The sequence below is a fragment of the Silene latifolia genome, chromosome 9 (assembly GCF_048544455.1).
Source record: "Silene latifolia isolate original U9 population chromosome 9, ASM4854445v1, whole genome shotgun sequence".
Lineage (NCBI taxonomy): Eukaryota > Viridiplantae > Streptophyta > Magnoliopsida > Caryophyllales > Caryophyllaceae > Silene > Silene latifolia.
In genome coordinates this window covers 61,857,902-61,884,605 of record NC_133534.1, presented here as the reverse complement: position 1 = coordinate 61,884,605, position 26,704 = coordinate 61,857,902, and the positions used below count along the sequence as shown (strand labels likewise).

At 38.6% G+C, this 26,704-nt stretch overlaps 3 protein-coding genes across 3 annotated transcripts; all 3 read left to right on the top strand.

The window, feature by feature from the left end:
• Window positions 1-6,056: 6,056 nt before the first annotated feature.
• LOC141601111 (uncharacterized) lies at window positions 6,057-9,559 on the top strand. Its single transcript, XM_074421378.1, has 3 exons — window positions 6,057-7,629; window positions 8,172-8,626; window positions 8,774-9,559. Exons 1-3 carry the CDS (start codon window positions 6,057-6,059, stop codon window positions 9,557-9,559), a joined length of 2,814 nt encoding a protein of 937 aa, XP_074277479.1.
• Window positions 9,560-20,123: 10,564 nt separating this feature from the next.
• Window positions 20,124-20,870, top strand: LOC141601109 (putative mitochondrial protein AtMg00310). Its single transcript, XM_074421377.1, has one exon. The coding sequence runs from the start codon at window positions 20,124-20,126 to the stop codon at window positions 20,868-20,870; it is 747 nt and encodes a 248-aa protein (XP_074277478.1).
• Window positions 20,871-21,281: 411 nt separating this feature from the next.
• LOC141601108 (uncharacterized) lies at window positions 21,282-21,812 on the top strand. Its single transcript, XM_074421376.1, has one exon. It carries the CDS (start codon window positions 21,282-21,284, stop codon window positions 21,810-21,812), a length of 531 nt encoding a protein of 176 aa, XP_074277477.1.
• Window positions 21,813-26,704: the final 4,892 nt, after the last annotated feature.

Here is a 26,704-nt window from a genome sequence, read left to right as displayed (position 1 = left end):
GACGCAGCCTGCGTCCTCCACGGCCTTAAAGCATGAATCATCCGTCCTTAATCATTTTCGTGGAAGCCCAAAACCATGTTTAGCCTAGACGGGAGTGCACCCCTATATATAGTTCATGTTTTGAAGACCTAGATTACTACCTTAAGATTGAATAATCTCAAAAATTTGTATGAGGGAAAGACTTAATATTTGGGTGAAAGTTATAATCTTTAGTTGGATTTTGATGTCAATCTTTCCATTAACCTTTGATTCATCTATGGTTATAGAAGGCTAGACCTTTTTACTTGGTGTAATTTGGAATCCTCTACTTCCTTTAAGCTTTGTAAGAACTCCTTAATCTTTCTTCAATAATTATTTCATTTCTTTTTGTTTACTTGTTTATGTTTGATGTTTGTGTGTTGGGAGTAATTAACCTTACATGCTATTCATCTAACTATTGCAATCTCTAGCCTTGTGTTTACATCTCTAGAAATATATGAAGCAAACTTGTTTTGTTATGAATTTGTTGTAAAATTTGTAACTTTATGAGAAAGGTTTGAAAGTTAGTCTTGGGTTAGTTGGTTTAAGCTCTTACAAGTTAATCCTAGCTCTTTCATTTGGTTTTGTTCTTAATGCTCTTATGTGCTATCCTTTGTGTGGTTTTCATTTGGGAAAATACATGAGTAGAATTGTTTTCTTCTAGCTTAGGAAGGAAATTCTTACTCTCTTATGAAAGTAGTATAAGGTAGTTATTGAAGGAAGAAAAGGGGTGCCTTTGTAGCTTAAGGAGTAGTGTTTGACCAAGTTACACCAAGTTTTCTCCTTTATATTGAATCTTGCATACAAGTTGTTTGTTGACTTGTCTCAATAAGAAAATCTCCATTTTTACTCAATTTCCATGTTTGTCTCCAAACCCATGCCTTTTCCATCGATGTTTCTTACTAGTTGAACATTTTTAATATCCATTGTTTGTGATTAGTTCCTTTTGTTAAGTTTAAATCGTCATTAGGGTCTTAATTAGTAGTAGAGTCTTACTTAGTGTCTTAAGTAGTTTACCATTCAAGTTTTAGTTGTTAGACCTTCTCTTGGGTTCGATCCTTACTTATGCTATACTACTATTTTTAATTGCATAGTGTAGAATTGAGTTTGGCTTTATAAATTGTTAATTTGGTAGTTAATTCTAGATATTACGACAACCTAGTATTTTCTCTATCAAATTTTGTTCATTGTTTCAATGTTAACGAATTCAATTGCATTTGATCATAATAAGTTAACAAACGTCCATGATTGATGAAGATCATTAATATAACACCCCCATAAGTCGGGACCATTTCCTTTAGGCCATCCCAACACATGGTGTAACACCCCCTCATACCAAGGTACCTTACCAAGGACTACCCTAGCATGAAAGGTTGTTACCATCTCGGTTTCCCGAGGTTAGTATATCAAAGTTGCCAATTCCAAACAACCTTTATTAAAGTATAAAGAGTTAGTGATTACAAGTTTCCAAAACCAAACCAAAGTATATTGTGAAAGGTCTAACAACTACAAGGAATGCAAGCTAAGTCTCTTGACGGCGGAAGCTAGACTCGAGTGATGACTCTCCATGACTGTCCCATAGCTAAACATCTGCATTACCTGTCATATTCTGCTCACCATCCCCGAATGGATCACCGCAGGTTTTACAAAACAATAACAACGAGGTCAGTACCGTTCAATCAAATCAAGACAAACAAACAATGTAATCGGCTGATCATCCTCCATCCCCGATCTCCCGATCTCACACAGTAACCGACTACACACCGAAGTGTGTAGCCCTGCCAGATTACCCATCGCAATAGGTAATCCTCGCCGCCAGTGGGTGATCGCAGCCCATCCCCACCTAGTCCAGCTTATCAACGAGCGACTAACAATCCCTATCCCTTAATGTGCACATCCCCTCCCGTGACGGGTTCCATGGAGGGCGAACTAGGGTGTGAAGCCACTCCCGCAAGTGACTCCACCACAATCACACACACAGCATCACAGCTGTCTCAACACCACAACCGTCATAACACAACCACACCAACACCGTCACCACAACACCCAACCTCCGATGATCAGCAGATAACAACAATTATAAAACATATGCAATCTCAATCAATTAACAGTAGTAAGTAGGAGAAACCCTACCTTTTCGCAATCCGCTATGCTGCAATCAATCATACAATATGCATAACAAATACTACATCGTCACCTACAACAATGATAATCAACAATCACATAACGCAAACACTATATGCAAAACCCTATTTCCCCCAAATTCATAATCAAAGACAAACCCTAGAATAATCATCAACAAACATGGGGATAAGGACTTACCGACGGAGGAATAAAGAATCGAATGCGATTGCTACGATTATCCACACACACACACAGAGGAGAGATTCGGAGTGATTAGAGCGTCGTACGATGATTAGGTTTTGTAAATTATGTTTAGGAAACTGCTTAACGAAATATAGATCGTTCTAATTACTTCCGAATCAAACTGCTGAAATATTACTCGCCAGACCGGATACTCGGTCGAGTATAGAGTATACTCGGCCGAGTATCCTCTACTCGGTCGAGTATTCATCATACTCGGCCGAGTATTCCTCGGCAGAAGCTAAACAGAAAATACATTTAGCACTACTCGGCCGAGTAGGCTCTACTCGGTCGAGTACTTAGCTTAATAAAATCCGTAGTATTACACATGGAGGCATCACAAGACTTGGTGTCCCAAGTTTTGTAGTGCGACAAGCGAGTAAAGAAGTTCCAAGCTCAACATCATGCAATAGATAAGTTATAGTTAAACGTTTACAAGTTGTGGTATATAAATACCATCCCGATAGTTATACAACCATATCGAAAAGTAGGAGTTTAATAGTCAAAAAATAAAATAGACCCAAGTGATGACGACAAGTGAAGACCGCTCCCAAGCCCTCGAATGAATCATGCTAACCTGTCAACACTGCTCCTCATATGGGCGGAAATCACCATAGGATTCACCACAGATCATTAAAACTCAAGTGTTAGCTTAATGATATAAATGTTCAATGCATGCTAACTAAACTTACCTAACATGTGACAATGCAAGGTGAAACCAACAAGACCCAATGAGAGATAATAAATCACCCTCCAACACACATCCACACAACCGGTGACCGGGACACGTCCACGACGTCACTAACACACAAAAGGTACTCGAAACACGTCCGTGGTACCGGGCCCAAGTGCGACTCGAGTCCCCTGCCAGACGTCGTGTCTTACCACATGAGTCCCTCCGTAATCCAAGTACTAAATGTGCACATCCCCCTTGGAGTGGGAAGCTCCAAGGGTGACTTGAGCGGAAGACGGTTTTCCAACCGCCTTCCGTCTCCAAAATTGGAACCAAAGATCCTCCAACATCCTCCAATGTCCAACTACCAAGAATAAGCTAACAAGTCCAAACAACACAACTATGCAACCACATCATCAAAACAAGTATAACCATGCTCACCTCTTCATTAATTCATTTCTCATCATTTAATTACTCTTTAACATGTGAGCATTCAATATAATCATTTTTATGACAATTTATTATCTTCATCTTAACCTAAATATCATGAAATCATCTTATGTGATAAATCCTAATTACCAAAACATGTTATAATGCAACTATCATGAGACATATGCAATTAGTGATAATGAATGTACAATTAAACACTAATATCACCATAGCTAAGTAGGAAAAACTGTACCTCAAGCTTATCTTCACCAACCCACAAGCTACTCACTAGAAATGATCCTCAATGAAGCTCCCTACACATATTAATTGCTACAATCAATACCACAATCTATTATAATAACCATACTAATTAAATCCTCCTTAAACATCCCCTTTAATTCATACAACCTAACAAGTATAGAGAAATCTACTAACTAAATAAGATTGTTAAGACAAGAATAAAGGGAAGAAGAGGTATAGATCAACTTACAACCAATTGAAAGAACAAGGGAGGTAAGAATCTCCTCTAGAGAATTAGGGTTTTGAGAGAGTTTGTTGGTGAGGAATTTAGAGAGATAATGGAGGAGTTTAGAGAGTGATGTGAATAGTGTTGGAGAAGGGTTTTGTGTGGGAAATCTGAGATGATAAGGTTTCGAAAGCGACATCTCACCAACAATTTCTCGTATAATCCGCACTCGACCGGCACTCGGTCGAGTGGCCGGTCCACTCGATCGAGTGGTAGCTCCACTCGGTCGAGTGGATGGTCACTCGGTCGAGTGACCAACTTTACAGGCTTCCAGAATACTGTCCAGTGGCACTCGGTCCTTCACTCGGTCGAGTAGGGCTCCACTCGGCTGAGTGAATCGTCTACTTGGTCGAGTCTAGTCTTTATAAATGCGGGGTATTACAATTAATCACCGCAAGGCCCTTAGGTCACCATTAGCTTGCTTATTAATTGTGATCCATACCATCATGCTGATTAGTTGTGGGTGAGTCGTTGACGGCTGCGGATAGTATTGGGCGATGGTAAGGGTTCACCAGGGAGGGACCGGTGATTCGCAGTAGTGGGGAGTAGAGGACTGTGGTTGGTGATGCGTGATGGTTGGCGGTGGTAGGTGAGGGGGATAGAGAAAGATAGGAGAGGAGAGAGGTTTTCGATATAGTGAAAGTGAAGGAAAAAATGAGAGGGTTAAAATGGTTAAAAGCGTACTATAATGAATAAAATGTGTACAATGAGAATAACACCCTTGTTTTTTAGGGTTATTTAGTGACAATAATCCAAACTAAGTCTTCTCTTCCCCCATTTAATCCAAACTATACATTATCTCATATTAATCCGTTCTTTACTATCATTTATCTTATTTTGCTACTTTGCAAAGGTAACTTGTTAAACAGATCAACCTTTAATCTAAACTTCTTTTCCTACTCATAAACACGGATTTTGAATTTATTAAGTACTCCCCTCTATTTCCCCAACACCAAATCAGTACCTTCATTAATACCACCAAATGAAAGAGTAGAAGAATGTCGTTTTAATGGAGTACCTGCAATCTTTAATGTAGTTTATCAATCACAAAATCTCATTGAAGACGGCACGTATCCGTCACTTTGGAGTGACGGATACCACTTCCTCTCACAAATGACCCAAATAGAGGAGAGAGGGAAGCACATGGGGGTTCCCCCACTTGTCCCCTATCCGTTTTGTGAGTGATATTACCCGTCACTTGCTCCGACCCGTCTTCAGCAAGACTAACTGTTTATCAATACCCAAAATCATCCTCTCCAATTCCCTAACACCAAATCAACTCTCCTCAAGATTCAATTAATAACACTGCCATTAGAGTCACCGATCGCTAGCGACCTAACCTATACCTTCCATTTTTAATTTCATATTCATCTCTTCTTCTCCAAAACCCATTTCTCTATTTTTTTTCCCCATTAATCTCACTTAATTTTCTGGTTTTTGTTCTTTGTTCAAGTCACATTATCTTGAATGAATATTAGGGAGAGAGCATGGGCTAAGCTTCAATGTAGACGTGAATTGCATCTTGCTATGTGTGTTAGAGATTGAGATTTTACTTTGTGTTGGAGTAATTAATTTTGATACATTTGCGTGTGTTTTGAGTTGATTATGTATATGGTGAATTTGTTGAATTGGGTGTTGGTTTAAGTGGACTGGTGTAAGACATATCCGGTTATACCGAGTCTCCAACACAATGAAGCTCACCAAAGATTCTTGAATAATCAAGATCAACGTTTTTCTCTAAAAATAGAGTTTCCTCTAAAAATAGAGTTTCCTCTAAAAATAGAGTTTCCTACCCTAGCTTTGCCGCCTCCCTTCCTTCCTTGCCTAACCCTTCCACCATAGCCTCCACTTTCCTCCTCGCCGCCTAATTTTGCCTAACTTCCCCTAATTTGTTGAGTTGGCAGTCATGCAGCCCTTTATTTGACACCTCACCTACATCTTGTCTCCCCTACACTGTTAAATTCGCCTTTGCCACCATCTAAAGCTCCCCCTGTTCAAACCCTTACTCTTTCGTGCCTCTGTTTCTTACCTCTGTTTTACTCCAACATGGCTTCTTCCTCTAAATCTAACCTTTGTCGATCTGGTGTGGGTCTTAAACTGCCTTTATATCTTTGTGCGGATTTCACTGGTGTTGATTTTTCGAAAGCTCTAATTGCCAAAATTCTTGATCAACGCTTTTTGGATGTGTTCCGTATATACGATCAAATTTCTAAACACTGGCATCTGCAAGGCTCTGTTACAATTCGTGCTATGAAGCCTTATTACATTTTCGAGTTTTCTTCAGCTGTTGATTTAGCCTATTTCCGTCTGCGACAAACTGTGAACATTGAAGGAAGTTTGTTTGTTTTTCGTTCGGTTTCACCTTCCACTGTTCCTGATAACTTGCTCTTTCATGTTGTTCCCCTTTGGATACGGGTACACCATCTTCCTCTTCAGTTACTGAACACATCAGTTGCTGCTTTTCTTCTCTCCCATGTGGGAGATATTTGTGAAGAGGAGTCATACCCGTCGCTGCTTCCACCTCGGAGTTTTGTCCGGGTTAAGGTTTGGGTGGACCTTTCCAAACCACTGATTCCTGGTTGTTATCTTTCTCTTACTGATAGAGAGCATCTTTGGATTGGTTTCTCCTACGAAGGAGTTTTCCGATTCTGCAAAACTTGTGGTCTTTTGGGCCATCGTGTTTCCTTTTGTCCATCTGGTAAAGTTCTTGGTGCTCGTGGTATTCAAGCCCGTTTAAATGAGCTTGCTGCTCGTGGACTGGAAGTGTTACACGGCCCTCCTGGGTCGTCTTTTTATACTCCTGAAATTTTTGGTCTTCCTCCTCGTATCCACTTTTTAAATTCGGATGTTCATACGCTTTCTTCTGCGGACCCTGTTCTTATGGATTCTGGTGGAGGATCACCGGTGTTTCCTTTTTCGTCATCATCCTCAGATGATGATGATAATGGCATGGATTTTCATTATCCTCCTGAGTCTTGTGTCCATGAGGACGAGTCTCGTGAGGTCTTGCTTGAACATTTCCCTGTGATTCGTGGTTCTGTTGTGCCGGGTCTTTTTTCGCCTGTTGGTTCTCCTTTTCATGTGCCGGGCCATTCTCGTGGTGGCCTTTCCTCGTTCGAGGTGGGAGGTCCATCACATGGTGGTGTACCTGCTCGTTTTAGGGAGGTATCCCCGGCTTTTCGCATGAGTGTGCCTGAAGAGGAGGTGGATGCAACTCTTGAACTTGGGCTTGCTGAACCATCCACTCCTCCTCGCTCTCTGGATGTTAGTTGCCTTTTTCGTCCCCCTGCTAGTTCCTCTAATACTCGTCATATTGCTTTGGACTCTCTTGGACGGTCGGTGAAATTTGTTTTTAAAAGAAAGGTAGGGCTTGGTTTTAACTTTTACAGCCGAACTCGTTTTAAGCACACTCGCAAAACGAGTTATATGGATTTGGCTGTAGATATGGACTATGAACCAATGCCAGTTGAGTTACTGTTGGGTTCCTTATCTGCTGAGCCTTTCCTTTTTAGGTCACCGTGCTCTGCTTCTGTTTTGCGTCCTAAACGGCCTTTTTCTTGCTCTCCTTCATCGGTTCTAGATGACCCTGTGTCAAAGAAACCGAGAATGGAACAAGATGGTCCTTTTATATTTTAGGACGGACCATTACTAACGCTTGTTCCTTTTTCTTTGTCCAGAGGTGATGCGGTGGTTCCTGTTTTCGGTCTGGTGGCGGACCATAATTCGCCACCCGTTTACCCATGAAGATCTTTTGTTGGAATTGTAGGGGGCTAGGATCGACGGATGATCCTACAATTCCTTTTCTACATAGAAGTGTCCACCAATATCATCCGTCTATTTTGTTTCTTCAAGAAACTATGACTACCTTTGACTCGGCTTCGTATAAGACTTCTCATCTTGGTCTGCCTAATTGTTGCGGTGTTGATTCAGTTGGACGTAGTGGCGGCCTCCTTTTGCGATGGGATACCTCTCTACTTTTAACAACCTTATATATGGAACCTCACTTTATATTATGTAAATTAGTAATCCCTATGGCTCCTTGTACAAATAATGTAATATATATTATTTTTATATATGGTGAAGCTCGGCTTGAATATCGCCAATCTTTATGGGATCGTATTACTTCTAAGGTTTTGAATCTTTCTCCTTTACTTCTCTTAGGCGATTTCAATCAGGTTGAATTGTTTGCTGATAAGTTTGGCGGTTCAAATTCCATTCGGCGTCAAGGTGATTTCACGTCTTGGAAAATTAGGAATAGTCTTATGGATGTTCCTTTTTTTGGACCCCGGTTTACTTGGATGAATAGTCAGTTTGATGGTAATTTTATAATGGAACGTTTGGACCGTGCTTATGCTACTCAGGATTGGTTTGCTTTTTTCCCGTCTACTTCAATTTTACATCTTCCTATTCTTGTCTCGGATCATGCTCCTATAATCCTTACATTATGTCCGGATTCTAAACCATGTAAAAGACCGTATCGTATTGATAACTGGTGCTTGTCTTATCCTGAGGTCCGTGATTTGGTTTTACAAGTCTGGGCAACCCCTTTCTTTGGTTCTGCGATGTTTGTAGTTTCCCGTAAACTTGCCACAGCTCGACGGGCAATCCTCCAATGGGTAATCAATCATCGTATATCTCACGGGATTAACTGATCGGAAATAGAAGCTGATTTGGATTTAACTGCTACCCATATAGTGGACAACAATTCTGCGTCTGAGTTTATACAACTTCGCTCTTCTCGCTTACATTTGCTTCGAAATTAGAGACAATACTGGGTTCAACGATCCAAGATCAAGAGTGAGATTTTAGATGGGTTTCCTACACGCTTTCTTTATAACCGAGTAAAACAGCGATCAACAAAACATCGTATCATTACCCTTCGATCTGCTGATAATGTATGGTTGGAGTCCCCCAGCGATATTACTGATGAGATTGTTAATTACTTCAAGCTTTTGCTAACCTCTACTACCACTTTGGATCCTGCCTCTCGGGTGGACTCTCTACAATCTTGTTTTGCGGGTTTATCTTCTTCCCGGTTAGGATCCACTGAATGTTCGATTTTGCAAGAGTCTTTCAAGGAATCTGAGGTTATGAATGCTCTCCGTGGTATGGATGCATCAAAATCCCCGGGACCGGATGGCATTACACCTCTTTTTTTCCACACTTTTTGGCCACAGATAGGCCATTTAGTGACCTCGGCAGTTCTTCGGTTTCTTAATTCAGGCGTCATGCTAAAGGAGAGGAACAATACCATCATTGTTCTAATACCAAAAACTGATAAACCGGAGTGTGTCTCGCAATTTCGACCGATTAGTCTATGCAATGTCATCTATCGTTTGGCTTCCAAGTGTATGGCTAACCGTCTCAGGCTGGTAATTCCTTCCATTATTTCTGAATCTCAGCAAGCTTTTGTCCCTGGTCGTCTCATGTCTGATGGATGCCTTATTGCTCATGAGATAATGCACTATGTTAACAAAGCTAAACATGGAACAAACTGTTACTCTGTAATCAAGCTAGACATGCATAAGGCTTTTGATCGTGTATCCTAGAATTTTCTAATGTCAGCCTTGGACTTCTTCGGTTTTCCAATTTCCTGGCGGAATCTCATTTGGGAATGCATCTCCACTGTGAAATATAGTATCATGATAAATGGCGAACCTTCCCCTTCTTTCCATCCTTCTTGTGGATTACGCCAAGGGGATCCTCTATCACCCTATTTATTTATCATGTGTATGGAAATTCTTTCTCGTCAACTTCAGGCAGCCGAGTCCCGGCATCAACTTTTTGGCCTTAAGATTTCTCGGTATGCTCCACCTCTTTCGCACTTGTTTTATGCTGATGACGCTTTTATCTGCTGTAAGGCAACGCCGGCTTCTTTTGAGTCTATTCGAGATATTTTCCATGATTTTGAAGCTGCCTCAGGTCAAATGCTTAATCTTCAAAAGTCTTTTATTAAATTTAGTCCGAATTCGCCAGATGATTTCAAGTCCCACATGACATCTATTTTGCGTATGAGAATTGCTGATTCCTTTGGAACTTACTTGGGTGTTCCGGTGGATCTTCCTAAGTGTAAGAAGAATGCTTTTCATGACCTCCTTGATAAGATTACTACACGTATTTCGTCATGGGCATCTCTTCATTTATCGCAGCCTAGCAAGTTGGTTATCATTAACTCTATCTTAATTGGTTCGCTGGTCCATATTCTTGCTGCTGTTCCTCTACCGCTTTCAGTCTCTAAAAAACTTGACTCCTTAATTGCGGCCTTCTGGTGGAGTAAAAATTCTTCTCAAAGATCAATTCATTGGCTCTCTCAGCCACACTTACATACACCACAGGATTTGGGAGGTCTTGGTATCAAATCAGTGACTATTCTCAGTCAGGCTTATCTCTTGAAGAATTTTTGGCGCATTCATCATCAACCTACTGGTATTCTTGCCAAATATCTCACACCCAAGTATCAAAAAGATTTCCCTATTCCTAATCCTAAATCCAGGGTTTCACAGCCATCGTTTGTATGGCAAGGGCTTTGTAAAGTTGCAGCACGCTGCTCTGATGCCATGGCATGGAAGGTTGGTAATGGTCATTCTATTAATATTCGAACGAGTCCATGGGTACAAGGATAGTGCCCAGGTGTTCGGCAGGACCCGAGTCATCTTTCTCTTACACTTTCTGATTTGATTTTTGAAAATGGCTCATGGAGGACACCTCTTATCTTTCGGGTTTTCGATGCTTCCACTGCTAAGGCCATTTTGGCTATGGAACCACCTCAAATTGAAATTGATGATTATCTGTATTGGAAATACACTGAGGATGGTGCGTATAATATTCAATTGGGTTACAAATATCTTCTACCTAAGCTTTTGCCACGCCCACGACATTTATATGCCTTCCCATGGAAATTGCTTTGGCTAGTTCCGTTTTCAAAGAAATTTCCTCTTTTTATTTGGCGCCTTGCTCATCACATTATCCCAACAAAGACTGTTCTAGCCCATCGAGGTTTAAGCATTGGTACTTCATGTCCGTTATGTCAGACGGGTACGGAGACTCCTGAACATCTGTTTCGTTCATGTGATGTAATCCAGCATGTCTGGAGGGCTTCGTTGCTTGGAATTAGATCTATGGCTAATTCAAATGTTTCATTCATTAAGTGGCTGGCTGATCATCTCCTGTATCTTCATCGTTCTTCTTCAACAGGGTTTGATGATTTACTGTACTTCTTTTGTGTCTTACGCTCCATTTGGCTCACTCGGAATTCCATTGTTTTTGACAATGCTACTCTTGAGCCTGTACGTATACTTCGTCTGGCAGAAACCTTGCACCAGTCCCATTTAAGTTTATCTTCTCTCCGTCTTGAAGAGTTTCAATCACGACGATTTTCCAATATGGCAGGTATGTATCCAACAATTTCGCGTGCTACGATCTCTTACAAGATCTCTATTTGCAGGAGTTCCTTTCAGAATGGATATGTGGCTACTGTTGTATCTAACTCTTGCTTACCTAAGATCTTCTTCTTGCGTGCTTCCTCTCTTTTCGCGGCGCACTCTCATGCATTGCACCAGGTTATGAAGACTCAGGGTGTTTCGTTTACTGACATTGCTTTTATTGTTTCATCACCAAAATTATCTTCAGTTCTGGCATCTCAAAAGCCAGTTCCAATCGATGTGCGTAATTCACTGTCTGGAATTCGCACTTTTCTTCGTTCCCGACGTAACTGGTCGGTTAGTTTAGCTACTGGATAGTTTACTGTTGTAGTTGTTTTGGTTTCAGACTCTTCTGTTTTCTGTTTTATTTCCTTTAATATAATGGTTTACTTTTGTCGAAAAAAAAAAAAAGTGGACTGGTGTTATGGTGATGGCTCCCTCATACCAAAATCCAACCAAAAAAACCGATAAAATCAAACACTAAGTCAGAAACCGGTGTTATTGTAATGGCTCCTTCTTTTTAAGTTTTGGGGAAATCTGAAAAATATGATTGGAGGAAAAAAAATTAACGTTGAAGAAGGAAGAAGGAAAAATGAATAAAGAAGGAAGGTGAATGAAAAAAGAAAGAAGCAGATAAGTACAAGAAGAAGGAAGGTAACCTGCCAATATAAAGGGTTAATCGGTTACAACCGGTAGATATAAGGGCTGGACTGAAATAAGTTACTCCCTCCATTCAACTCCACATTACAAGTTTGCTTTTTCACGTTTGTCAGCGCATGTTTTACGCGGTCATATTTGCAAAAAATGCCAACTATGTGTGATCTTCTTATAATAATCCAAACCTATGTGTGGTCTTCTTATAATAATCCCAACTTTATTTAATCTTGAAATAAACTATACTATTAACTTAGTCTTCTCAAAATGCATTCAGTAACCTGCTACCTATTCACCAAGTCACACCTTAATAAAAAAAACAAAATTCTAAAAATCATTTAAACGAAAAAAAAAAACATTTTTTTTATCTGATCAACAATTGCTTTATCCTCTTCACCCTTTTACTCCTCCATCAAAAAACCACACCAAGCTGCTGCCAACAGTCTACCATCAACATCACACTCTCATAAACGACTGACCCTCCCGAGTTAGAATAAGATCAAATAGAATCAATACTAGCCATGGAACTAATCAATAGCTTGCTAGTTCCTTTATGATGAGTTGCCAATAACAATAGTACTACCTTGTCCAATTCATTAGTAGAAAAGTCTTAGCAAGCACCTTTTACGTATATAAAAGAATATCAAATTGACCATTAATTTATAGCTTGCTATTTTCTCAAAAGCCTTATTTACTGCCCACAAAAATACCAAACAAACCATAAATCTCCGGCGAATCTACGGCGCCGTTTAACTGTAATTCGTATACAAGTTTGGTTTATAGCGATTGTTGTTGTTGTTGTTGTACTGAAGGAGAATTCATTGTGACATCCTCTTCGTCCTCCATTGACGAAGAATGACCTGAAAGATTAAAGCAAATAGAAAAAATTGGAAGAATAAGGGGGAAATTTAAGGATTTTGAGCGAAAAACCCTAAAAAATTGGTTGATGACGAAGAAGGTTATTCGAGTGGTAATGGGCTGGTGGTTGGTGATAAAGGGTTATGGTGGTTGGCTGAATTGAGGATACTGGAGGGAGTGGTGGTGGATTTGTGGTTGGTGATGAAGGAGGGAGGAGGTAAATAAAAAATAAATAAAATAAGGAAAAAAGGTTGATCACCGGATGATTTACCTATTTTTATAGGTCAAAATTGGTGTCAATGCAGAGTGAATGAGTGCAATAATATGGTTTATTCCTAGTTAAATTAAAATTCGGATTATTATGAGAATATGACCAATAGTTTGGATTATTCATATAAAATAACCCAAAAATATAAAAGTTAAATATTCTTAATGTGCTTCTAACGACGAATCAAATAAGATCTTACATGAATATATTTTCGCTTATATATCGAGAGAAAATCGACATTAAATGTTCACCTCTGAATAGTGTACAAAAGAGAAACTAGTAATATGAAGTTGAATGAAGGGAGTAAATGATAGCAAAGTACAGATTAATATGGGATAATGTATAGTGTGGATTAAATTGGGAAGGGGAGACTTAGTTTGAATTATAGTCATTAAATAACCCTTTTTTTTATTCATTATTGATCAAGTCTTATTCATTATTGATCAAGTCATGGCTTCATTTTAAAAGAGGTTTGAGAACTATCAAGAGTTTGAGAATGTCTTTGGCTTCTTATTTACTTCTGAGACTAGTTTTAAACTCGTGCAAATTGCACGGGTACGCTATTTCAATTTTCTTTTAATTATAGATTTATAAAAAGATGTAAAATATCTAAGATTAAGTTTTATACTATCTAATTATACTTTTCTAAAATAACTATGTTTAGAAATAATGTTTTAAAATAAAGCAATAAATCACTCTACTTTTTGTTGTACAATTTTAAATTGCAAATGTAGATATTGAGTTATAAAAGTCATATTTGAAACTTAGAATTGAATTATAAAATTCATTTACAATTAGAGCAAACGATACATTATGTTTGGGTCAATTGGTAGAGGAGTTGTTGTAGTACTATATGTCCCTTCGTTAGTTAATTTAGAGTTATCATTTTGTCTTGTTATTTAGATGATTTTAAAAAGAATATTTTGACATATTTTTCATTTAGTAAGGATTGTTAATGAGTCAAACGGGTCCAAAAGAAAATTTTGACCCGTGCACGTTCAAGACGGTTTAGTTAAATTGTAAAATATTCAAATTTTTGACATTATCGTATAAATATATAATAATTTAAAAGAATTGTTTAAATAATCATTCATATTCACCCTACCTAAATGAACAATTAAAATAATTCAAAAATTACTATCATTCCCCTAAATTAGCCAAATAAAAAAAAAACAATACGATTATTGTGCGATATACAGTAATAGCCTATTTATGCAAGTGCGCTGCTATAAAGTAACGGCTTATTTATGCAAGTGAGATGCTATTTGACCCGTTTTTAATTTCAAGATGGATATATATGTCTTAAAATAGACTAACTAAATAAAATATTATATCAATTTTTTATTTTTGCAGCTCACATAAAAAAAAAAACTAAAAAAAAAAAAAAAAAAAAACTAAAAGTTAAATGAACATAAACATTCGCATTTGGACTTATTTGCTACTGGTTGGTTTAATCATAAATTTATTCAGTTGTCTCACGTAAGGTGGATTATCCGTCTTAATATTAAAATGGGCAAGTATCATCCCACTTGTGTATATAAAATAAATATGTTAGTTTTCGCTATTCATTATGCTTCTGTTGTATTCAAATAACGTGACTCGTCTTAAATTTAACATGAATATACCCGTTTTAAATAAGAACTTGAGATAACAATTTTATGATTGATTTGTTTATAAACATATATATAGTTGTTGGATTACTCTTTGCTGCAAACAAATAGTATTATATTTAGACATGTCTTTATGTAGATTGGGTCGTACATCTCGTATACAAAAGAACCCGTGAATTTGGTTTGTTTTTCGGGAAAATATATGATAATTTAGCTTGTTATTTGATGAAAATTGTGATTAAACTTTTTATTATTCGTGTAAAGTTTAATATACAAAACTCAAATTATAATTAAGCTTTAATTTTCTGTTTGTTAATGATATTAACATGCCCCGAATATGGTCGGCCCAGCCCGTCATTTTACCACATATTAACCTATTCTTCTTCTATTTTAATCCTAATCCTATTACTATTAGATTGCCGTCACAATTAATCTCTCATTTACACTCACCCATTGATCCATTTTCCATCTCTCATCTCCCATTTACACTGTCGTCTTTCTAACCTCACTGCACAAACCATATATACACATTTCAATCGTTGAAAACTCACTTATAACAATGGCAAACCCATGCAAATTATGGATCTCAACCCTTCACGTGTGTTTATTTCAGTGTATTTATTGGTGTAGCTCTCTTTTATTTTCATTATTTTTTTTATTGATTAGTCAGGTATTCTATTTTATCTAAATTCCAGGTCTAAGCATAGTACAATTGCTTTTGTACGTTTTTTTTGTTAGCTTATTATGTTCAGATTTGATGCATGAATTTTGTATATGTTTATTTAAATTGTGTAATCTTTGAAAGTCTTTTTTTTTTTCAATCAGATTACTGTGTGCATAATAGTTTGGCGATAATATTGATTTTTTTTCATACTAGTATTTTAAAATCCAAATTTGAAGTAATATGTTTAGTGACTTTTTGATGAAATCATAACAATGGAGATGATAGTGTATTTGTGTTTTTTTTTTAGTTTAATACGTATATATAATAAATTTGTACTCCATGGATTGTATTATTTCATTTGTTGATTATGTTATTTTTAATATAGGTTCTTAATTCCTATTTTATTTATGTTAATAGGTAATTTACAATAGTCACATATTTGCTTAATAATTGTTCAGCTTTATTGTTGTACAAAGTGAAAAAAAAATCTTAATTCCCTATATAAAAGATGATGGAGATCATGGGGTAATATGGTGGGGCCTTAAATTAAAAAAAAAAAGAAGAAGATTAAACCACAAAGCAACACATAGGCTTTGTGGTTGTTCTTTTAATAAAGAAGATTATAATTTTATAAATAAATTAAAGATAAACAATTAAGAAAACAGAAAAAACTCTTGTCTAGGGTTTCCTAGGGTTCCGTCTTAATTTCTTCGAATTTTCTCCTCTCGAGGCTCTTCTCACGAGTGATCGTGGGATTGTTTTCTTGCTTTTTTTCGTTTCTTTGTTGTTGTTTGTTTCACGTTTGCAGGTGCTGAAGAACAGTATTATGGTGGGCCAACACCGGGATGGGAAAGAGCCGATGGGGTTGGAGGATGATACGTTTGTTTGGGACGATGATGGAGGAGCAACTGAGGGTACAAACGATCTTCTTCTGGTCGGGAAACTATGGTCTTCTAGGGCAGTTAACGTGAAGGCTGTCATCGCTATGATGATCAATCTTTGGAACCCTACCAAATCGATATTGGGGAATGTGGTGGATGCGAAGGACAAGATATTCATCTTTCGATTCGAAACGGCACGAGACAAGGCTAGGGTTTTGGAGGGACAACCTTGGCACTTCGACAAATTCCTTTGGTGCTTCAATGAACCCAATAATGATGGTAAGCTTACTGATGACCCACTCTTCCATTTTCCTATATGGGCAAGGGTATATGACCTTCCTCTATTGGGTCGAACGAGCATGTCGAATGCAAAACGTCTTGGCGATATGTTGGGTTCTTTCATTGATGTCGAGTTTGGACCGATTGTGGAACTAGATAGGGCCATTCGTATACGGATTTTGCATGATGTTCGTAAACCCTTGAAAGCGACTATCCCTATTCAAATGAAGGGGGGTAAGATGATAAATTTCGATGTCAAATATGAACGGCTCCTTATTTTTTGCTACGGCTGTGGTCTAATAGGCTATGGTGAGAAAGATTGCGATGACGGTCCTTATGATGATGAGGAGTTGAAATATGGGGAGTGGTAGCGTGCGTCACCATGGAAAGTCGTGAAAACGGTCAAGGAAGGTTCAGGGAAAACTGCTAGGGACCTAAGGGCGAGTTTTGAAGCCGTGAAATTGCAAGATACTGAAGATGTTGTCAACTCTATGATTACTAAACTTCAGTCTATTGCTCTGGATTTGCACATTAAGAAGACTAGCAAGGAAGGGTCGGATAAATCAGGTGGAGGCGAGGAACAGATGGTACTTGATGTGAGGATAAAGGCTATGGCTGTGCAGGGGAGGGATGTAAGGGAGGAGGGTGGGGGGGAGGTGGAGAATGTCAGTTATGCAACAGAGGTGAGTAGGGAAGCGGAGAGTATGGGGAAAGAGGTGCTGGTTGGTAAGGGTGATGGAGGTATGGCATGTAATACATGAGATTTTTGCTTCGAGATGGATGAAGGGGGAGGGGACGGTGTTGTTATTTCAGTGGAGGCAGGGGTATTTGAAGGTGTGGCTGGGAAGGGGGGACATGGCCAGGGCAGGAAATGGAAGAAGCAGGCACGAGGTGAGGGAAATGGGACGTTGGCTACTTCAATGACGAGAGTGGTTCTAACTGATGGGGGAAACGGAGCAGAGATGATGGTGATGGCGTGGGAGTGCACAAAAGACCTAGAAACTGTTTAGACGGGGGCGTCTTAATACCTGAGGCGGCGGTTGACGAAGCTCAACCCCGCCGGCCCCAATGAATATCCTAAGTATTAACTGTCGGGGCTTGGGCAACCCCGACTCAAGGAGTGCACTCCGTGAACTTGTACGGAGGGAGGCCCCGGCCATACTTTTCCTATCTGAAACAAAATTGTGTGGTCGTGAAATGAGGAAGGTGCGTGAGAGTATGGAAGGTTACTTTGGCATCGATGTTGTTAGTGTTGGTCGTTCGGGTGGTTTGTCTTTCGTGTGGAGGAAGGAGGTAGATTGTGTTTTTCAGTCATCATCCGTTCATCACATGGACTTTATGGTTCGAGGGACGGAGGGAGAGTGGATAATTACAGGGTTTTATGGGTGGCCGGCTGTAACTGACCGACACCTTTCTTGGGAACTGTTGCGTGTTCTAGGTAGGCAGTCAGCTCTACCGTGGCTGTGCATTGGCGATTTCAACGAAATTCTTTTTTCTACTGAGATGAAGGGAGGTAGTGGACCTCAGTGGCAAATGAATAACTTTCGAGCTGCAGTGGATGAGTGTGGGCTTCGTGATGTACAGTGGGAAGGGTATAATTTCTGTTATGATAATGGGCAAGCTGGTGAGTTGAACAGACAGTCTATGCTTGATAGAGCCTTGTGCTCGGTTCGGTGGTCAGACTTGTTTCCTTACGCAAAGCTGTTTTACCTCAACCGGGAGTGGTCGGACCATGCTCCTATCAAATTGGTGCTGAACCATAAAATGCAGAGAGAAGTAAAGACTCGGCCCTTCAAGTTTGAGCAAATATGGGTGGGTTCGGAGGGTTGTGAAGAAGCTGTAGAGCGTGGTGTCGAAAGGGGGAGGGAGGATTTGGTCAAGGTGCTGAGAGAGTGTATGCGGGAATTGCAGGCGTGGAGGAAAACGAGCATTAGCAGGATTGGGCGGAACATTGATCGTAAAAGAAAGCAGCTGGGAAGGCTCAATGAGGGGGGTAGGGATGAGGATAGTGTGCTTCGACGGATAAAGCTTGTGGCGGAGATCTCTAATTTGCGTAGACAAGAAGAACAATATTGGCGACAACGCTCAAGAGCTCTATGGTTGAGAGACGGGGACAGGACCACTAAATTCTTCCACATGCGGGCTGGAGAGCGGAAAAGGAAAAATTATATAGCGCAGCTGATTGATGATAAGGGTGTTACTCGTAAGGGGGATGAAGATGTCGGAGTTGTGGCGAATAATTATTTTGAAGAGCTATTTTCGTCGTCAAACCCGACTAATGGCGGGGCTATACTTCAGGGTCTAGACAGGAGAGTGACGGACCCCATGAACGAGCTGCTGCAACGTGATTATTGCGAAGACGAGGTTGTTGAAGTGCTTAACCAAATGCACCCACTTAAGGGCCCGGGTCCAGACGGAATTAATGTTCTTTTTTACCAATCTTACTGGAGCAAAATTGGGCCGAATGTCCTTAGCACGATCCTTGCCATTCTTCGTGGCGAGCTATGTCTGAGGGATATTAATAAAACTAATATTATTCTGATCCCAAAGAAGAAAGCTCCGTATAAAATTCGTGATTTTCGACCTATTAGCCTTTGCAATGTGGTTTATAAATTAGTCTCGAAGGTTTTGGCAAATAGGTTGAAGCAATTCTTGGGAGATATCGTCTCAGTTAATCAAAGTGCTTTCACTCTGGAAAGGGCCATTACTGATAACATTATGATTGCATTTGAGATCTTTCACTACATGAAGAATTCGAAGGGGGCAGATGGGTCTATGGCTATCAAATTAGATATGGCAAAGGCGTATGACCGCGTGGAGTGGAGTTTCTTGCAGCGTGTACTTTTTGCTTTCAGTTTTAACAGAGGGTGGATAGCAAGAGTGATGGCGTGCGTGATGACAGTGTCCTTTTCCGTTCTAATTAACGGGAACCCGTCTAAAGAATTTAGGCCATCGAGAGGGCTGAGACAAGGTGACCCAATTTCTCCGTATCTCTTTATATTGTCTGTTGAAGTTCTATCCCATCAAATGCGGCGAGCGACGGAGACATGGTCCTTATATGGTGTGCGTATTTCGACGGGTGCACCTTCTATTTCTCATCTGTTATTTGCCGAGGATAGCCTTTTTTTGTGTGAAAGCTACAGGGGAGGAAGCGGATGTTGTATCAAATATTCTAAGAAGCTATGAGCAGGCGTCGGGTCAGCTGGTCAATCTTGATAAAACTACTGTCTCTTTTAGCAAAGGGGTGCCGAGGGATAGGAGGAGTTGAATTGCTAGTAGGCTGGGGATTGTTGAGGTTGAGGAGCAACACCGTTATCTAGGACTCCCTACGGTGGTGGGCCGTTCAAAAAAAGTTCTCACGGATATTATTCGGGACAAGCTCAGTAAACGGCTTCAGGAATGGCGCGGGAAAATCTTGTCTAGGGCTGGTAAGGAGGTTCTTCTAAAGGTTGTGGCCAATTCACTCCTTACCTACGTTATGAGTGTGTTTAAAATTCCTACTAATTTCTGTGATGAGCTCCGTTCGATGATGTCTCGCTTCTGGTGGAACCATGAGGAAAGAAAACGAGGAATAAGTTGGGTCGCGTGGAAAAAGCTATGCCAACCTAAGGGCATGGGGGGAATGGGGTTCCGTGATTTTAAACTGTTTAACCTCGCTCTCCTTGGTAAGCAAGCTTGGAGGTTAACCACGGCGATTGGCAGCTTGTGGGAGCAAGTCATGCGGGCTAGATACTATCCAAATGGCGTTTTTATGACGGCTAACCTGGGATACAATCCGAGCTATATATGGCGACGATTGGTTGAAGCGAGGATGGTCTTGGATAGAGGTATGCGGAGTAGGATTGGGCACGACAGATCGACAAGGGTTTGGCGTGACGCGTGGTTGCCAGGGACTCATACTGGACGGGTAATCTCACCGTGCTTTAATGGGAACGAGGATATGTTGGTGTCGGAGCTGATGACCGAGAGTACTAGCTGGGATGTGGAGCGACTTTCGAGCCTTTTTTTGCCCTTTGAGAAGGACCGTATCGCTAATATCCGATTGAGCCAACATCGTCCTAGTGATATATGGTATTGGCGAATGGAAAAAGACGAGGTGTACTCTGTGAAATCAGCCTATAAGCTTCTCGCTGGGAGGGATGGCGTGGAAATGAGCGGTGCTTCTGACTGGAGCAGGGAGATGTGGCTATGGAAGCGGCTTTGGCAAGTCCCGGTTTGGCCCTGAGTAAAACTGTTCTTCTGGCAACTGTGTAGCGAAGCATTAGAAATAAGAGCGAACATTGTAACTCGAGTTCGAGGTGACAATTCTTTTTGCTCTTTTTGTAATTCTTACTTTGAGTCAAGCTTGCATTTGTTTAAATATTGCTGGGTTGCTCAGAAAGTGTGGGAGGGGCTCGGGTTGGAGGGTGAGGAGGGGGAAGGAGTGGGTAGTATTCGTGACTGGGTGGAGGAAAGATGGAGGGAGCTCGGGGTGAGGGAGCATAGTGTGTTTATGGTGGGTTGCTGAGCCTTGTGGGAACATCGGAATAAAGTTATATTCGAAAGCAGGGAGGTCGACCCTTGGGTGGTGATTAGGCGAGTGGGTAATGTGGTGGCCGAGATTGAAGGGAATGCGTATGAGGTGAGCAGGGGACGAATGGGGAAGGAGACGGGTTCGGGGTCTGGTAGGCCGAGGGGTTGGGCTCCTGCTCCTAGGGGGTTCGTTAAAGTTAACGTAGATGCCAGGGTGAAGGAGGATGAGGGAGTGAGTCTAGGACTGAATTGTCGAGGTGAGATGGGCGAAGTTTTGTGGGGTGTTTCCATCGCGCAGGACCATGTTTGGGAGCCACATGTTGCGGAAGCAGTCGCTGTTCTCGAAGGGCTAAAGGAAGCATTGCGAAAGGGCTTCATGAGCGTGGTGATCGAGAGCGATTGTTTACAGGTTGTTGAAGCGCTTAAGAAGAAGTTAACTGGTCGAAGTTGTTTTATGTTAGTTATTGAGGAGATTTTGTTACTTTGTGTTTCGGTTAATTCTGTTATTTGGTCTTTTTCTAGTCGTGTGAACAATATTGTTGCTCACACTTTAGTTCATATTTATCCTAGAACTACTGGTAGAATGGAGTGGTCGGATACTCTACCTCCGTCCGCGAACGAAGCTGTATTGTTTGATTTGTCGTTATTAAAGTAAGCCCTCGGGTTTTCTTCTCAAAAAAAAAAAATGAAGATTGGGGTTTCGTGGTGGGAAGAGACTGGGTTGGGGGAAGGGTGAGATTGAGGTCGGTGTTAATGGTGTTGGTTTTATAAGAGGGTTAATTTGGTAATTAAGTATGGAAAATTAATATAATATTGATAATTAACATTAATGTTATTAATTATTTCGATTTAAAAATCATAGATAATTTTTATAATTAAAATATTACTACAAAATAGTATTCAAGAAATACATAATAAAAAGCCATAAATTATTTTTTTTTAAGTATTTTGGCCTTGACTCTTACAAATGAAAATGTATTTAAACCCTGCAAATTGATCAAAATAATACGGATCGACTATCTGTTCGAAAAAAAGTCGACATAAATATTTAGTCGTTTGGTTACCTTTTACAAAAACACGTGAAATTGAACTCATGGGATTTGCAAAATAGGTAGGTTATTTGTTACCCAAAATCCCATACATTTAAGTTTCATATGAACTTCAATTCCTCCATACTGAAGGAAGTTAAGCTCCGTTTGGCACGACGCTTCAGGTAGCTTATTTGACCAAAGTAGCTTATTTGACCAAAATTTCAGCTACCTGATTTTTTTGCAAGTGTTTGGCAAGTAGCTTATTTGGTCAAATAAGGTACCTGAAATGAAATGCTACCTCAGGTAGCATTTAAGAAATCAGGTACCTGAAATGACTTATTTTCCATTTTTTACCCTTTTATTCTATAATATTAAATATTTTTCATATCCTTTTACGTCATTTGACCAAAATCAGCTACCTTTTCAGCTAATTTGACAAACACATTTTTATATAATCAGTTACCTTATCAACTCCTAATTTTCAGCTACCTTATCAGTTACCTTTTCAGTTAGCTTTTCAATTTTCAGCTACCTTTTCAGGTAGTTTTGCCAAACAGGGCCTTACTTACCTAGACCCCCTAGATAAGTGAGAATTCCGATAGAATTTACTTCCCTTATCGCAACCAAACAATTTTATCCTAATTCATGTGAAATACATAATCTTGAGAAAATTCTACTTCCTTGAAATTATAGTTCTTTTATGAACCAAATGACCCAACATGATTATAGATAAATTTGATATAAAGTCAAAATAACATCTATTAAACCTATAGTCGAACCCATATTTGACCCTTACTTATATTAATAACACAAATTATAAAGATACTAGTTTTAAACCGGTGAAATTTACGGGTCTGTTTTTACAATTGTAAATCAATAAGCTAATCATAATTAAGGTATAATAATTTTTTATTTAGTTTTAATTATAGCTATAATTTTTGCTATAAAATGTTGTGTCCGCTAGCATGATCCAAACTTAATCAATAAAATATTATTTTATTGGGTGAAAATATTGAACTCCATATTAAGAGTTTATTAAGAGTTTAGTTTACCTTCTATCTAGTTGATGTCAAACTGTAACTCTTATACTTCAATATACTAAAAGTTTAACATAAACACTTGACTTTGACGTGAATCTCGTGCAGAAAAGCAACGGCAGTATCTCGCTATATTAGTGAGAAACCACTCTTTTATATCATTTTACGCGTTTTTCTAGTCCTTTTAGAATATTTTGATTGCCGCCAAACAGACACGTTAATTTAATTACTATTTTCATAATAAGTGCCACCAATTTTTTTCATTCATAATTTATGTACATATGTAATTATCCATAGCAGCATTGTTTAAAATATGTAAAATGGTCTTACCGCGTGTTGGAAGACTTATTCAATTAAAAGTCCAAAAGTTGGGTTAAAAACTTAAATTTATTTTAATTTACTTAAAGATGGAGATACATATAAACATATAAAGAAATGCTCTATACATAATATATACATACTCCCTCTGTCCCAGCCTTTTGTTATCCTTTTCCATTTTGTGGTGTCTCGGTCAATTGTTGTCATCCCCCCTACTACTAAGAGAATAAAAATTCTCTTAGTTTTCCCTCCAAAAAGCATCTAGCTAAATAAGGTAATAAATAAAATTTTCTTTCATTACATTATTATCTTTTGAATGAATATATTCTTATAAATAAACTCTAATTTTTTAGATAAATTCATAATTATGATTTTTTCATTAAAATAAAAAAAAAATTGATATTAAATTATAAAGTATAAGTTGCTAAATTTTTCAGTAATAATAATTATTATTACCGTAGATAATAATTTGACACATGCTTACTATTAGCTTCGTGACAAAAAACATTCACTAAAAAAAATTCACAACTTAAATAAAATTTTTGATTAATTTTCCATTTCAATTTTTTTGTTTCATATCAAAATACAATGGAGCGAACTGATAAATATTAATGAGGTGCAAATTTTAAAAGTATAAATCCTCCTATATACTAAGAGAATACAACTTATCTAAAGTTTTCCCTCCAAAGTGTTCAAACTTATATATGGAAACAAATTAGATTTTCATTTATTAAACAAATTTTCCATTTAAAATAATCTATACATAAAAATTGTATCTCCTATTATTAACTTCGTGACGAAAAAAGTTTTTCTTTTTAAATTTGATGTAGTTAAAATATTTTCATAAAAAACACAATTCATGGAATTATTCAATTCTTTTGATTAATTTTAATATTAGTTATTTTATATAAAAACCCGCGAGATATAAATCTAAAATCTATAACTAATACACTAAAAATTAAAAGGTCTATATTTACCACGCAAATGCGCGGGATCTACACTAGTTTCTATTTTAAGAATGAACTTAATGAACAATTTGATCATTCACACTCAATTTGTTCCACTTGTCATTTAGTAATTGACGAACTTGATTGGAGCTGTATGTAACACAGGAAATATATAGTGTGTTTTTTTTTTGGCAGATTATTGAGAACTAATTGAGCGGTATTTTAGCGCGCAAAACCCTCTTATTATTTTAGGGTAAATTATTATACTACGAATATGAAAATGGAAAAGATAATTGCGTTGCCATATTCGTAATTAGTAAATTTACCAATTTATAATATGAAAATGAAAATCTCACTTATTTCCATGGTTCCAACATTTGTCAAAAAAAAATATTTCCCTAGAAAAAAGTACTAAGAAATCTAGGATTAGTTTTGTATTTTGGAAAAAATCTCCGTAATTTTAGCATTAGAGAATAATATGAGAAATGGAAATGGAATATTCCATATATTCATGTGGCATATTCTACCGTTTTTTCCTTTCCATTTCCATTGAAACAAAATTAGAAGATTATTTTGTAGTTACTCTAATAAGCTGACACGTTAGACCGAGCTTAAAATGTGAGATGCCATGTCAGCAAGATTGGCTATTGCATTAAAGAAATAGTATATGATTAGGAATTTATTTTGATCAACTTTTTTTCTTAACTAATTTGGAACATTATTTCAAATACTTCAAGAAGTAAAGAAAAAAAAACTTTTTATCTTACTCACATTTAAACGTAATTGTTCTTTATGTACCGAGTTTTACTCTTTCATGGACCTTTTGTCATAATTTTTCCACACCTTACCCTTCTTCTATTGAACAACAAACAACAAATTCTCTCTTTTTCTGTCTCTCAAATTAATCAAATCTCCATCAAATTAATGAATTTTAATCTTAATTGTCACAATCAAGTATTGATTCTTATTCATTCATTACTTACTTCTTTGTATCAAATTGTAAATAATCATGTAATGATTAAATTAGGATTAGATAAAATTAGAATTTGTAAAATTAGGGTTTATGAGGAAGAGATTGCAGGTGTAGAGGGCGGTGGTGGCGGTTGGAAGGTTGTTTGGTCGGCGGAGGTTGGCTGGCATGCAAGGGGCCGATGGTGGCGGTTGGAACTTTTTTTTATCAATGTTTTTCTAAGCGGACAGCAGGTTAGGGGCAGCGCGTCTAGAAGGGTGGGTCGAGGCGGTGAGTAGGGTAGGGGAGGGGCGGTGGGGAAGGTGGTTGGGTGGTGATTTGGTGTTGGTGGTGGATGGTGGCTAGAGGTGGCAATCGGGTCACTCGGGTCGGTTACGGATCAGGTCAAAGCGGGTCGGGTCATATCGGGTTCGGTTTGTGACGGGTTAGCGGCGGGTCGGGTCGGTTACGGTTCATGTCGGGTCATCTTCGGGTCGGGTCATCAGCGGGTGGCAACTCGGGTCGGGTCAATATCGGGTCAGATTATAAGCATATATTTTCTCTTATGTATTTAGCTTTAGATGTTTAAATTTATGTTTAAACAACGTCTAGGTATTATAATTATAATTTTAAGTGAAAATAATTAATATTAATGTCAATTTGGTATTATCTACACCATTATTAAGCTAATTCATTATCGGGTCATCTATCGGGTTGAGTCAATATCGGGTCACGGGTCGGGTCGGATCGATTCAGGTCGGGTTTGGGTTGGAAAAAATAAGGATGTTATCGGTTATCGGGTCGGGTTGGGTCGGATCGGTTCGGTTTCGGGTCACTCAATTTTCGGATTGTATCGAGTCGTTTTTCGGGCGGGTCGGGTTAGCTTTTGCCAGCTCTAATGGTGGCTAAAAGGTGGGGTAACAATTAGAATGAGAACATTGAGAAAGAAGGGAGTAGGGTAGGGGAGGGGCGGTGGTGAAGGTGGTTGGGTGGTGATTTGGTGTTGATGGTGGATGGTGGCTAAAAGGTGGGGTAACAATTAGAATGAGAACATTGAGAAAGAAGGGTCATTGTGTAAAATGGTAGGGACAAATTAGTAAACCATGTCCATAATTGAGTAAATCATGTCCATGAAATAGCATAACTCCATGTAAATAGTTAAAGTTTTGAAAAGATTGGTTTGTAATTACACGTTAGCTGAGAAGGTAAATTTAAGTGGTACTTGACGGTTTTTGTAATAAAGAATTTAATTTTTATTTTTAGTT

Excerpts from the sequence above, each read along its gene's own strand:
- LOC141601108 (XM_074421376.1), top strand. The coding sequence starts at position 21,282 with ATGGGGAAGGAGACGGGTTCGGGGTCTGGTAGGCCGAGGGGTTGGGCT.
- LOC141601111 (XM_074421378.1), top strand. The coding sequence starts at position 6,057 with ATGGCTTCTTCCTCTAAATCTAACCTTTGTCGATCTGGTGTGGGTCTT. Across the intron at positions 7,630-8,171 it reads ACCGAGAATGGAACAAGATG|GCGATTTCAATCAGGTTGAA; the intron begins GTCCTTTTATAT and ends TACTTCTCTTAG. Across the intron at positions 8,627-8,773 it reads GACGGGCAATCCTCCAATGG|AGACAATACTGGGTTCAACG; the intron begins GTAATCAATCAT and ends CTTCGAAATTAG.
- LOC141601109 (XM_074421377.1), top strand. The coding sequence starts at position 20,124 with ATGAGTGTGTTTAAAATTCCTACTAATTTCTGTGATGAGCTCCGTTCG.